Here is a 14,527-nt window from a genome sequence, read left to right as displayed (position 1 = left end):
TAGGAAAATATAAAAAAATTTAATATTTCCTTAGTTCCAACTTTTAAACTCTATTCAAAGATATCTTCAATTTTTCCCCCCTAAATTTTAAATATGTATGTCAGCACATGTACATAGACATATATGGATATTCCTTTTATTTATAAAATTGAGATTATAGTTTCCAAATTGTGTCATATCTTGCTTTAGTCATTCTTTTAAGATTGTTGCATTGTGTAATATTTCATTGTGGCTCTCATAATTTCTTTGACTGATTCTGTATTAAAAGATATATGGTTATGGGAGTGGCCAGTTAGCTCAGTTGGTTAGATAACTGAGTGGTGCTAATAACACCAAAGTTGCTGGTTTAATCCCCACATGGGCCACTGTGAGCTGCACCATCCTTAAAAAAAAAAAAAAATATATATATATGGTTATGTCCAGATATTCACTATTCCAAGGAGTCTCTTGAAGAATGCCCTTAGTACACATGGTTTGCCATATTTGTGAATATAAATTATAGCAGTAACAATATTAGATCAAAGGGTATTTGCATTGTACATTTTCATAAATACTGCCAATTGCCCTTCAAAAAGGGTACAGAAAACTACACTGATGCCAGTGTGTGAGAAGACCCCCTCTCACTGCACTAGATATTATAAAACTAAAGAGTTTGCCAATCTGATAGATGAAAAGCAATGTCTTGTTTTGATTTGCCTTTCTTTACAAGGGAGGTTGAGAATATTTTCTGTTTCTTTGCTATGTGTGTGTGTTTAATGAATTGCTTATTCATACTCTTGTCCATTTTTCTATTTTGAAATCCATGTTTTGTTTTGTTTTATTGATTGTATGAGTTGTTTGAAAATGAAATAAATCAGTCCTTTTTTCATTTGTGTGTCTTTTTTTTCCAACTTTATCATTTCAGTTAAGGCTTTTACAAACTTTCATTTATTTGACATTTAAAACAATCAATTATATTGAGGTATAATTTACATAAATAAAATACACACATTTTAACTTTACTGTGTGATGAGTTTTTACAGTTGAATTCACCTGTATAACTACCACTTTAATCAAGATATAGAATAATTCTACCATCCCTAATAGTTTCTTCATGCTTTTTGCAGATAATTCCACCACCCCTGGCCTTAAGAAAGAACTCATTTGCTTCTTGTTACTACAAATAAGTTTGCCTTTCCAAGAATTTCTTATGTGGCATCATATAGTATATACTCTTTTGTTACTAGGACTTTGTTTGATAAATCTTGACATTCATCCAATTTTTTTTTATATCAGTAGTTTACGCCTTTTAATTGCTGAGTTGTATTTATTTATATAGCACAATTTGCAACAATAGTCACTTTTTGTATTAGTTTTCTAGGGCTCTGTAACAAATTACCATAGACAGCATAGCTTGAAAAAATAGGAATTTATTTTCTCACGATTCTAGAGGCTAGAATCCAAAATCAAGATGTTGGCAGTGTCTTGCTGTCTCTGAAGGCTCTAGGGGAAGAAGAACCTCTCTTGCCTTTTCCTAGCTTTTGGTGGTTGCAGGCACTCGTTGGCATTCTTTGGCTTGTAGCTGGATATTTCCAGTCTTTGCCTGGCACTCTTCTCTCTGTCTCTGTCTCTGTATATCTTTTCCTCTTCTTATAAAGGCAACAGTCATAATTGACTAAGTGCACCCTACTGAAGTGTGAGTTCATCTTGATTAATTACTACTGCAGTGACCTTGTTTCCAAATAAGGTCACATTTACAGGTACCAGAAATAATGACTTGAACATATTTGTGGGGGGGACGCAGTTTAACCCACAACAGACCTCCTTCTGGACCTGGAAAATTCATGTCTTCCCCATGTATGAAATATATTTACCACATCTAACATTCTCCAAAGTCTTAACTATTCCAGCCTCAACTTTAAGTCCAAAATATCATTTAAATATCATCATATCATCTTTGATATCATCTAAATTGGGTATGAGTGAGACACTGAGTATCATCCACCCTGGGCCAAAAGTCCTCTCCATCTACAGACTTGTGAAAAATAGAAAACAAATTATCTGCTTTCAAAATACAATGGTAGGAGAGGCATAGAACAGACATTCCCATTCCAAAAGGGAGAAATTAGAAGGAAAAAAGGGGGCACATATCCCAGCAAGTCTGAAACCCAGCAGGGCAAAATTCCATTAGATTTCAAGGCCTGAGAATAATCCTCTATGTATTACTGCTTTGTTCTCTGGGCCCTGCTAGGACAACAGCCCCATTTGCTTGTCCCCCCAGCTTGGTGGCTCTGCTCTCAGCGCACCAGAGCAGTGGCTCCACCCTCTTTGGCCCTCAAAATCGTTCTTCCCTCATTTCATCCCATCTCTGTCCTTTTTATCTGCTAGAATAAAATTCTTGAAAACCTTGGTCTTTTGTGGCTGTTATGGGGATCCACGTCATTAGACATAAGAGTTCTGTACAGAGTCTTTCTGGATAGCTCCATCTCTACTCCTGGCTTCTGCTGAGATGGTTGATTGGATCCATAAATCACACGCCTAATCTATTTCGCATGTAGTTTTCCTGCCATGCCCTTGTCTGTTTCCAGAACATGATATCTGGACCAGTTGAGGACTTTCCAAATCATTAAGTGCTAGTTTTCTTGTGTGTGTTTTTTTCTTTACTTAACAATTTCTTCCTAAATTTATCTCTTTTCTCTTGAATTTTACCATAAGTAGCAAGGAGAAACCAGACCACACTTTGATTAGAAATCTCCTCAGCTAAATGTCTAAGTTCATCAATTTTAAGTTCTATTTCTACCACTGAATAAAAGAGCACAATTCATCCAAGTTCTCTGCCACTTCATACCAAAAATTGCCTTTACTCCAGTTTCCAATGACCTGATTCTCATTTTCGTCATTTCCAACAATGGATTTTTCTCATGAATGGATATTCAATTCTGCCAAATGCTTTTTTCTGGAATTTGTTGAGGTGATCCATATTCTCCTAGTATGTTAATATGGTGAATTACATTGGCTGATTTCCAAATGTTAAGGTTTGCATTCCTGGGATAAACCTGAAGATTTTGGTTGACTTGATTTCCTAATATTTTTGTTAAGAATATTTTCATTTACATTCATGAGGGTTATTGCTCTGTAGTTTTCTTATTATACATTTGTCTGGTTTTAGTGTCAGAGCAATGCTCATCTCACATGATGAGTGGGGAACTATTCCACAGGAGTTGTATATGATTGGTATTTGTTTTCTAAAGCTTTGGTAGAAAAATTCACCATCTGGGCCTGAAGTTCGTTGTGGAAAAAAATTAGCTATGAATTTATTATTATGTTTTAAAATATAGGGCTATTCAGATTTTCTAGGTATTTTGTATCTGTTATGGTAATTTGAGTCTTTCATCAAGGTATTTATCCACTTCCTGCATCCTGTTTTTCTCTACTCCATTTATTCACCTCTTCCACCTATTCTTTTTCAAATTGGGGCCTAATGGAGAACTAATATTATAAAGATTTTTAGAATTTTATGTACTCATCTTCTTTCTCCCATAATGCTGCTGATCAAGCTGGGTTATGTACCCTACAGATTCCAAATATACTGTCTCACTTTTTTCTTGGCTTCTTCTTTACAAAGATTGTGGCACAGGTTTTTTGTACCTTCTTTAATTTCTACTGATTTTTTTTTTTGCCAGATTTTCTTTTTTTAATTAATTTTTTTTCTTATTTATTTTATTAATTTTTCTGTTACCTGCCCTCAGTTCACCAAATTTTACATTAAGAATATTCTGATTTTTTTTTAACCTTTTTAGTATGTTGTCCTCACTACCTCATAGAGAATATAAGTTCTAATGGAGGAATATAAGTTCTCATTTTATGTTTTTCATCTACTTCTCTCCATGACACTGGACACTTAGTAATGACTCAATGGCCACATCAATTGGTTGAAGTGTAAGTTTTAAGCTAAAAGATGAGTCTTGGTTGATGATCTTTAGACTCTACTCCAGTTTTTACAATACTCCCTTCTAAGGTTAAAGTTTTAGTGATTTAAAGAAATAAAAAATGCCATGATAAAAAGACATCACACTTTATTATTTTCATTTTTATTTAGATTCCTATGCTGTTCATCCTTTTCCATCTTAGTTGTTGGAAAATGCAATTTCTTTCCCTATTGATTTGGTCCTTGTACATTTAGCAGGTATTGATTTGCCCCTGAAATCTTTTGCTGTATTTCTAAGACAGCAGAAGCTGAAGGGCTTTATTTCATTTTATTCAAACAAGCACTCGCATATCAGTTATTCTACAGAAAATAGCTAGAATTTTCCTAGTTTGTATTTGCAGTTTAACTGGTTGGCCATCGTTAAACATAGCTTATCATCCTCCTTCAATTTGTTAAAAGGACATTTTTATTTACTAACTGATTGTTTAGTAAATAAACAAGATGATTTGGTGGCCTAATATGACTTTTTACCATGTGTTGGAAAAATAAAGTAGAATTTCCTGTTTTAAAGTGGATTTTTAAAAACATATGTTAATTCATCATTTATTTATTGTACCTATAAATAAAATTTGATTCTAGAATTTGATTGCTACTTGACTGAACAAGATGGGAAATATATGAGGTTAAGCATGGGAGAGAGGAAATTACAGTCTAAAGAGTAGAATGTTAAAAAGTCCATAGCTCTGAATTTTATTGCCTCATATTCTTAATTCTATAATCTTGTGTATGTTCCCTAATTTTTCATTTCTTCAATTTTCTTACTGATCAACTACTGATGTTTACTCTAACGAAAACTAGCAAAATTAAATTGAAATCCTTGAAAGTAGTAATGCACTTTCAACGTGCCATAATGTTTAGTTAATCTCAGTTATATTCACCATGAGACATATTTTCTAGCACTGTTTTTATTTGTTGTTGGGTAATACAAAACTTACTTAACATTTTTTGAACTCAGTTACTTCATGTATTAATTAAGGATGCTTTAAACAATAAGTGAAGAAATTACACCAGATAACTCCTCAAATTTCTTATAACATCTGATTCCAACTTTTATGCTTATATAAATTATTACATATTTTATATTATTTTGGAAAATAAATATCTAAGCTCAAAGGATCTTGAAAAGTATAATTCTGAATGCACATATTACATGTCGGACCTAAGAATATTGGTGATATTTTATCAAAATGCTGGGAATTTAAGAGAAGTTATGAGATCTAACAATTAAGTTCGCGAACATGCCATCATGCGCTTACATTGCCAGCACTGTACAAACAGCTCGGTAAGGTTTAATAACCTTGGTATATCAGTGTCTCACAGCTGTGTTGGTGTTATTGTGTCTTGCTGAGTGGCATTCATTATTGTTGTTGCATGTTTTTGTGTGCCTTCATGAGAATGTCTGAGCTTGGATTAGAGCAATGAACAAACATAAAATTTGCTGTTAAACTTGGCAAGAGTGGAAGTGAAATCAGGGACATGTTAGTCCAAGTTTATGGAGATAATGCCACGAAGAAAATGGCAGTGTACAAATGGATTAAACGTTTATCTGAGGGGAGAGAATGCGTCGCTGATGAGGAGAGGTGAGGACGGCCAGTAACGAGAAGAACTGATGAAAACATTGCAAAAATTCATCAAATCATGAGTCAAAATCATCAGCTGATTGTGAGAAGCATAGCAGACCAAGGAAACATCAATAGAGAAACAGGAAAATCTTAACTAAAAATATTGGCATGAGAAAAGTGTGTGCAAAAATGGTCCTGAAGGAGCTCACTCATGAACAAAAACAAAGGAGAGTCGAAGTTTGCCAAGACCTTTTGGAGAGGCAAGACGATGTTTTGGGCCATGTTACCATTGGTGATGAAACATGGGTGTACCAATACGACCCTAAAACAAAGTGTCAAAGTGCACAGTGGAAGTCAGTCATTTCTCCATGACCAAAAAAGTTCCATCAGTCCAAATCAAGAGTCAAAATGATGTTGCTAACCTTTTTTGATATCAGAGGGATTATTCATTATGAATTTGTACCAACTGGACACACAGTTAACCAAGTTTACTATTTGGAAGTGCTGAAAAGGTGCATGACAAAGTTAGACAAAAATTACCTGAACTTTTCACCAACAAGTCATGGATCTTGAATCACAACAATGCACCAGCTCACACAGAACTGTCTGTGAGGGAGTTTTTAGCTAGTAAACAAATAACTGTATTGAAACACCCTCCCTACTCACCTGATCTGGCCCCCAATGACTTCTTCCTTTACCCAAAGATAAAGGAAATATTGAAAGGAAGACATTTTGATGACATTGAGGACATCAAGGGTAATACAATGACAGCTCTGATGGCCATTCCAGGAAAAGAGTTCCAAAATTGCTTTGAAGGATGTACTAGGCACTGGCATTGGTGCATAGCTTCCCAAGGGGAATACTTTGAAGATGACCATAGTGATATTCAGCAATGAGGTATGAGTCCACTCTACTTTTTCTCATCCTACTTTTTCTAGGATGAGTTCACAAGCTTAATTGTCTGACTCTCTTAGAATCTAGGATGAACAACTACGACAGGATACAAGTATCTCTCTAACCTTATTATTAAAGATATTCTAGGAAGTATTCCCACAGTTGTACTGTAGGACATAGCAATTTTATTGAGTATTTTAAAAACCTAGTTTAAGTCCTGTGTTGTAGAATTTTCCAGAGGAGGTGGAGAATGGTAAGTTATGTCTATTTTGAACTCTCCTAGCTTTATGATGACCTGTTATTCTGTCTTCCATTTTTATAAGTTGCTGTAATGCTAGGTGTTATTTGTGCTTCTATAGGTGGTAACTGGAAAGTTTTCATAACCACCAGTGACTTGCCAAATGCAGGAACCAGCTCACAGATTTATATTATACTATATGGACTGCGTAGAAGTTCAGCCCCCATATATCTTTATGGGACAGATGGAGCTCAATTTCAGGATGGCCACAAAGACATATTTACTGTAAGTAGTAAAACCTGCTTCCTAATTTACGTACATGTGTTTTATTGAAGATCAATAAAAAATAATTCATAGCAATTTTGCTCAATCATGCTCAAGCAGATTAAACACAAACAAAACTGCAATATGATAAGTGACGATAGCTAGAGAGAAATACTAGATGAACATTTGTTGCTTTTATACTCGAGGCTGTTAGGAGCAAGGGCTTATACCTTTCTGGCTGAGGCTCTAATAGATAAGGCTCAAAGTCAAGATCAAACTGGGAAAAACAAAGTTATCAAATAAAGAAGGGCAAAGAAGTTGTCACAAAGTTATTAGGTTATAGCTAGACATATTGAGCTCAAGATCCAGGGAGAAGCAGGTAGCAAAGATGAGGCAGAGGAGACCAGTATTGTGTTGTTAAACTAAGATCAGAAAGATTAGCAATCAAAGCAAAACTTGAAATGAGTCAAGCACCTTGCACTTTACACATACCTTAATAATGTCTGTTGAATGAATGACTGGATGCATAAAGGGATTGTTTTGAACTGAGTAGAGACAGAGAATAATATCAACATCAGAAAAAAGTGTCCTTAAGTATCTTTAATCCTTACTGGATACCCACTTCCACGTGATCCTGAGTGTTTGACTTACGACAACCTATGTATTCAGCCCATATATGTCACAGGAGAGGCTGAACCATTTGGAACCAAACTAATAATTTAGTTTGAACTGTCCTTTCCATACTTTCTATATGTGTCAACATTTAAAAAAAATTCTGTGTTGATGGTACTATAAATAAAACTAAAAAAAGAGGACTGTCATTATTTTGCATGCGTAATAAATAGTTTCAGAAATGACTTTATTGAAAGAATCTGAGCTGTTTTTGTTGTTGTTTTGCTATTTTATTGTTTCAAATTTACTTTTAAATCAAACTATACCTTCACGTGTGGATAGGGTTAAATCATTCTGAATTCTGGATTATGAAAGGAGCACCTTTCACTCCTTAGTCTTATGTCCTTCTTCCAGAAGAAATCACATTCATAGTTTGATGCTTCTTTTTATCTGAGCACTGTTACCTACATTTCATTTCTTTCTGTTGTCTTGTTCTCTTTTGTTTGAGCCCTGGAATGCTACATTTATATCTTATTTGCAGAGGTTCATTTAGGTTTAGTAATTTTTTGCTGATTTTGATTATAGTTTTCATTTATTCCGATTAATTGTTTTCTTGTTAGGGTTCTTAGGTAAACTTTTGTTTTCTTCTTTCATTTCCTTTCCCCCTACAGTTTCTTTTTATAAATCTTTTCTTTATTATTGTGGTAAAATACACAAAACAAAATTTACCATTTTAACCATTTTGAAGTGGACAATTCAGTGGCATACAGTGTATTCACAGTTTTGTTCAGCCATCACCACTATTTCCAGAACATTTTAGTCACCCCAAAAGGAAACCTCATCATGCAGTTTCTCCCCATTCTCTTTCCCCAATCGCTAGCAGTCTCTATTCGGCTTTCTGTCTTTCAAGGATTTGCCAATTCTGAATATTATTTTTTATAAATAGAATCATATGTGGACTTTTGTGTCTGACTTCTTACACTTAGCATGTTTTCAAGGTTCCTCCATGCTGTAGCATGTATCACTATTTTATTCCTTTTTATGGCTGAATAACATTTCATTGTATGGAAATACCACATTTTGTTCATCTACCATGTTTCCCCGAATTTAAGACCTAACTGGAAAATAAGCCCTAGCATGACTTTTCAGGATGACATCCCCTGAACATAAGTCCTAATGCGTCTTTTGGAGCAAAAATTAATATAAGACTCAGTCATATTTTTAGGGACACGTGGTATTAATGGACATTTGGGTTATTTCCACCCTTTGGCTAATGGGAATAGTGCTGTTATGAACATTCATGTACAAGTTTTTTTTTTTTAACACTGTTTTGATTTTTTTTGAGTATATACCTAGGAGTGGAATTTCTGCACCATATGGTAATTCTATGTTTATCTATTGAGTAACTGCCAAACTGTTTTCCATAGTGGCTGTACCATTTTACAGTCTGTACCATTTACAAACTGTTTTCCATAATGGCTGTACCAGCGATGTTTGAAGCTTCCAGTTTCTCCACATTCTCACCAACACTTGCTATTGTCAATTAAAAATAAAATCCTAGCCAAACTTCATGGGTGTATAGTGGGATCTCATTGTCATTTTGATTTACATTTCACTAATTATTAATGATACTGAGTATCTTTTTTATGAGCTTGTTTGCTCTTTCTTTATCTTTTGTGGAGAATTAGGTATTTAAATCCTTGGTCTATTTTTCAGTTCGGTTGCTTTTCTTCTTGCTGTTGCTTTGTAAGAGTTCTTTATACATTTTGAATACTAGACCCTTATAAGATATATGATTTGCAAATATTTTCTCCCATGTCATGTATTGTCTTTATGATAGTATATTTTGATGCACAAGAAATTTGAATTTTTATTGAGTCTAATTTATCCATTTTTGTTTGTTTGTGTTTTTGGTGTTATATGTAAGAAATCATTGCCAAACCCAAGATCATAAAGACCCCTACATTTTCTTTATATTAGTTCATTGATCCATTTTGAATTAAATTTTGTGCATTGTGTGAGATAAAACTCCAGCTCCCTTTTGCATGTACATATCTACTTGTCCTATCACTGTTTGTTGAGGAGACTATTCATTCCCCATTAGTCTTATACTCTTGTCAAAAACCAATTGACCACAGACGTATAGGGTTTATTTCTGGACTCTTAATTTTGTTCTGTTGATCTATATGTCTATCTTTATGCCTGTATGACACAGTTTTCATTACTGTAGCTTTGTAGTAAGTTTAACAACCAGAAAGTGTGAGTCCTCCAACCTTGTTCTTCTTTTGCAAGATGGCTTTGGCTTTTTGTGGCCCCTTGCAATTCCATATGATTTTTAGGATCAGCTTTTCCATTTCAGCAAAACAGGCCATTGGGGTTTTGATAGGAATTACATTGAATCTATAGATTACTTTTGGTAATACTGACATCTTATCAATATTAAGTCTTCCAATCCATGAATATGATGCCTTTACATTTATTAAAGTCTTCTTTAATTTCTTTCAGCAATGTTTTGAAGTATTCCTTGTATAGATGTTACACTTCCTTGGTAAAGTTTATTTTTGAGAATTTTATTATTTTGATGCTATTGTAAATAAAATTATTGTCTTAATTTCTTTTTCATACTGCTCAATACTAATGTATAGAAATGCAACAGAGTTTTGTTTGTTGAGCTAGTATTCTTTAACTCTGCTGAGATCATTTAACTCTAACAGTTTTGTTGGTTTTTTTTTTTGGTAGAATCTTTAGGATTTTATTTCTCCCATTCCAATTGGGATGTTTCAAAACTTCATTTTCTTGGCTAATTGCTCTACCAAAAACTTCTAGTATAACATTGAATAGAAGTCATGAAAACAAGCTTCCTTGACTTCCTGATTTAGGAGGAAATTTTCATTCTTTTACCTTTGATGATATTACCTGTAGGTTTTTCACAAATGCCCTTTATTATGTTCAGGAAGTTCTTTTCTATTCCTAGTTTGTTGAGTGTTTTTATCATGAAAATGGTATGATGTCAAATGCTTTATTTCTTTTTCTAAATTAAAGTTGTCACAAATGGTAGTATTTCTTCTTTTCTTATGGCAGAATAGTATTCCATTGTGTATATATACCACATTTTCTTTATCCAATCATCTATCGGTGGACACTTTGGTTGTTTCCATGTCTTGGCCACCGTAAATAAAGCTGCAATGAACATTGGAGCACATATATCTTTATGAATAAATGTTTTCAGATTTTTTGAGTATATACCCAGGAGAGGGATTGCTGGGTCATATGCTCATTCTATTCTTAATTTTTTGAAGACCCTACACACTGCCTTCCATAGTGGTTGCACCAGTCTGCATTCCAACCAAGAGTATGAGGGTTCCTTTTCCTCCACATCTTCCCCAACACTTATTATCTTGTTGATGATAGCCATTCTGACTGGTGTGATGTGAAATCTCTTTGTGGTTTTTATTTGCATTTCTCTTATGATTAGTGATGTTGAACATTTTTTCGTATGTCTATCAGCCATTTGTATGTGCTTTTTGGAGAAATGTCTCTTCAGGTCCTCTGCCCATTTCTTAATTGGATTATTTGGTTTTTATTGTTATTGAGTTGTATGAGTTCCTTATGTATGTTGGATATTAACTCCGTATCAGAGGTATTGTTTGCAAAAATCTTCTCCCATTGGGTTGGTTGCCTTTGTTTTGTTGATGGTTTCTTTGCTGTGCAGAAGCTTTTTAGTTTGATATGGTCCACTTCACTTATTTATTTTTATTTTTTAAAATATTTTATTATTTTTTAATTTATCTTTTTCATTTATTTTATTTTTTAAACATTTTTATTAGTTTCAGGTGTACAAAACAATGTACTATTTAAACTCTTATCACTTATATTCCTCACACAGTCAATTCATTTATTTTAGCTTTTACTTCCCTTGCCTTTGAAGTCAAATTCATAAAATCCTCTTTGAACCCAAGGTCCATAAGTTTAGTATCTATGTTTTCTTCTATGAAGTTTATTGTTTCTGGTCTTATGTTTAGGTATTGGATCCATTTTCAGTTAATTTTGGTACATGGTGACAGATAGTAGTCCAGTTTCTAATTCTCCCTGCACCATTTATTGAAGAGGCTGTCTTTTCTCCATTGTATGTTTTTTGCTTCTTTGTCAAAAATTTTCTGTCCATATTTATGGGGGTTTATTTCTGGGTTCTCAATTCTACTCCATTGGTCTATGTGTCTGTTTTTCTGCCAATACCATGCTGCTTTGATTATTGTAGCCCTGTAGTACAAGCTAAAGTCAAGGAGTGTGATACCTCCAGTATTGTTCTTTTTTCTTAAGATTGCTTTGGCTATTCGGGGTCTTTTGTGGTTCCAAACAAATCTGATGATTTTTTTTTTGTTCTATTTCTTTAAAAAATGTCATTGGGATTTTGATGGGGATTGCATTAAATCTGTATATTGCTTTGTGTAATATGACCATTTTAACTATGTTGATTCTTCCAATCCATGATCATGAAATGTCTTTCCATTTCTTTGTGTCTTCTTCAAATTCGTTTAAAAATGTCTTACAGTTTTCAGTGTATACGTCTTTCACATCCTTGGTTAAGTTTATTTCTAGGTATTTTATTCTTTTTGTTGCAATTACAAAAGGAATTGTTTTGTTTCATTTTCTGAGATTTCACTGTTAGTATATAGGAAAGCAATGGACTTTTGTACATTGATTTTGTAGCCGGCAACTTTACTATATTCGGTGATTGTTTCTAATAGCTTTGTGGTGGAATCTTTAGGGTTTTCTACATATACCATCATGTCATCTGGAAAAAGTGACAATTTAACTTCTTCATTACCAATTCAGAGGCCTTTTATTTCTTTCTCTTACCTGATTACTCTGGCTAGGAATTCTAATACTATGTGGAAAAGTAGAAGTGATAGGGGACAGCCCTGTCATGTTCCTGAATGTAGAGCAAAGGGCTTCAGTTTTTCACCATTAATTATGATATTAGCTGAGAGTTTGTCATATATGGCCTTTATTATGTTAAGGTATTTTCTTTCTATACCTATTTTATTAAGTGTTTTAATCATAAATGGATGTTGTATCTTGTCAAACACTTTTTCTGCATCTATTGATATAATCATATGATTTTTGTCCTTTCTTTTGTTTATGTGGTTTATCACATTGATGGATTTGAATATGTTGAACCATCATTGTGCCCCTGGGATGAACTCCACTTGGTCATGATGTATAATTTTTTTAATGTATTGCTGCATTCGATTTGCTAAAATTTTGTTTAGGGTTTTCTTATCTGTATTTATCAGAGATATTGGTCTATAATTTTCTTTTTTTGTGTTATCCTTACCAGGTTTTGGTATCAGGGTAATGTTGGCCTCATGAAATGAATTAGGGAGTATTGTCTCTTTTTCAATTTTTTGGAAGAGTTTGAGTAGGACAGATATTAGATCCTCTTTGAAAGTTTGGTAGGGTGTACTAATGATGGCATCGGGTCCTGGACTTTTTGCTTTTGCGAAGGTTTTGGATGATTGATTCAATTTCCTTACTGTTGATCAGTCGATTTAGATTTTTCAATCTTCATGATTCAGATTAGGAAGGCTATATGTTTCTAAGAACATATCCAGTTCTTCCAGGTTATTGAATTTGGTGGCATGTAATCCTTTTTAGTATTCTTGGATAATCCTTTGTATTTCTGCGGCATCCATGGTAATTTCCCCTCTTTCATTTCTGATTTTGTTTATTTGTGTCTTTTCTCTTTTTATCTTAATGAGTCTAGCCAAGGGTTTGTCAATTTTATTAATCTCTTTAAAGAACCAGCTCTTTGTTGCATTGATTTTTTTCTGTTGTGTTTTTGTTCTTTATTTCATTTAGTTCTACTCTGATTTTTATTATTTCCCTCCTTCTGCTGACTTTGAATTTTATTTGTTCTTTTTCTAGTCCTTTAAGGTGTAATGTGAGGTTATTTATCTGGGATTTTTCTTCTTTCTTGAGGTAGGCTTTAAATGATATAAATTTTCCTCTTAGAATTGCTTTCACTGCATCCCTAAAATTTTGGTAGGATGTATTTTCAATGTCATTTGTTTCTATGTATTTCTCAATCTCTCCTCTTATTTCTTGTTTGACCTAGCCAATCTTTAAAATTATGTTGTTTAGTCTCCACATAATTGTGGATTTTCCTGCTTTCTTTTTGATGTTCATACCCAATTTCAAAGCCTTGTGATCAGAGAATATGCTTGGTATGATTTCAATCTTCTTAAATTTGCTGAGGCTAACTTTATGACACAATATATGATCTATCCTTGAGAATGTCCCATGTACACTAGAAAAGAATGTATAGTCTGATGTTCTAGGATGAAGTACTCCATAAATGTCAATTATGTTTATTTCATCTAAGGTGTCATTTAAGACTGATATTTCTTTATTTATTTTCTGTTTGGATGATCTATCCATAGCTGTCAATGATGTATTTATGTCCCTACTATAATTGTGTTTTGGTCAATTTCTCCCTTTAGTTCTGCTAGTTGTTGCTTGGTATATTTCGGTGCTCCCCAATTGGGGGCATAAATATTGATGACTGTTACATCTTCTTGTTGTATAGTCCCCTCTACCATTATGAAATGTCCATATTTGTCTCTTGTTACCTTTTTTATCCTGAAGTCTCTTTCATCTGATATCAGTATGGCTACACTTGCTTTTTTCTGGATACCATTTGCTTGAAGTGTCAATTTCCACCCTTTCACTTTGAGTCTATGCTTGTCCTTGTAGCTGAGATGTGTCTCTTGGAGACAGCATATGGTTGGATTTAGTTTTTTGATCCAATCTGCTACTCTGTGCCTTTTTATTAATAAGTTCAGTCCATTTATACCTAGGGTGATTATTAACATATGAGGATTTCCTATTATTTTATCTTTGATTTTCTGGTGGACGGAGTCTCCATTGTTTTTTTGAATTTTTGTGCTGTCTGTTATTTCAGTGTGGTTGTATTCTATGATGTTTGCC

The 14,527-nt window shown here is 33.7% G+C and overlaps 1 protein-coding gene across 1 annotated transcript in view; it reads left to right on the top strand.

The window, feature by feature from the left end:
• The window catches only part of RP1 (RP1 axonemal microtubule associated), a 247,901-nt gene that overhangs the window by 109,595 nt on the left and 123,779 nt on the right, over positions 1-14,527 (top strand). The window contains exon 4 of the mRNA XM_074318846.2: positions 6,783-6,946. Within this exon, the coding sequence (XP_074174947.2) occupies positions 6,783-6,946 (164 nt within the window). The remainder of the gene's footprint in view (positions 1-6,782; positions 6,947-14,527) is intronic.

Source organism: Rhinolophus sinicus, chromosome 7 (assembly GCF_057876585.1).
Source record: "Rhinolophus sinicus isolate RSI-liver-muscle chromosome 7, RSI-T2T, whole genome shotgun sequence".
NCBI classification, from domain to species: Eukaryota; Metazoa; Chordata; class Mammalia; order Chiroptera; family Rhinolophidae; genus Rhinolophus; species Rhinolophus sinicus.
Note: the sequence above shows the minus strand (reverse complement) of the source record. Positions and strands in the feature narration are given on the sequence as shown.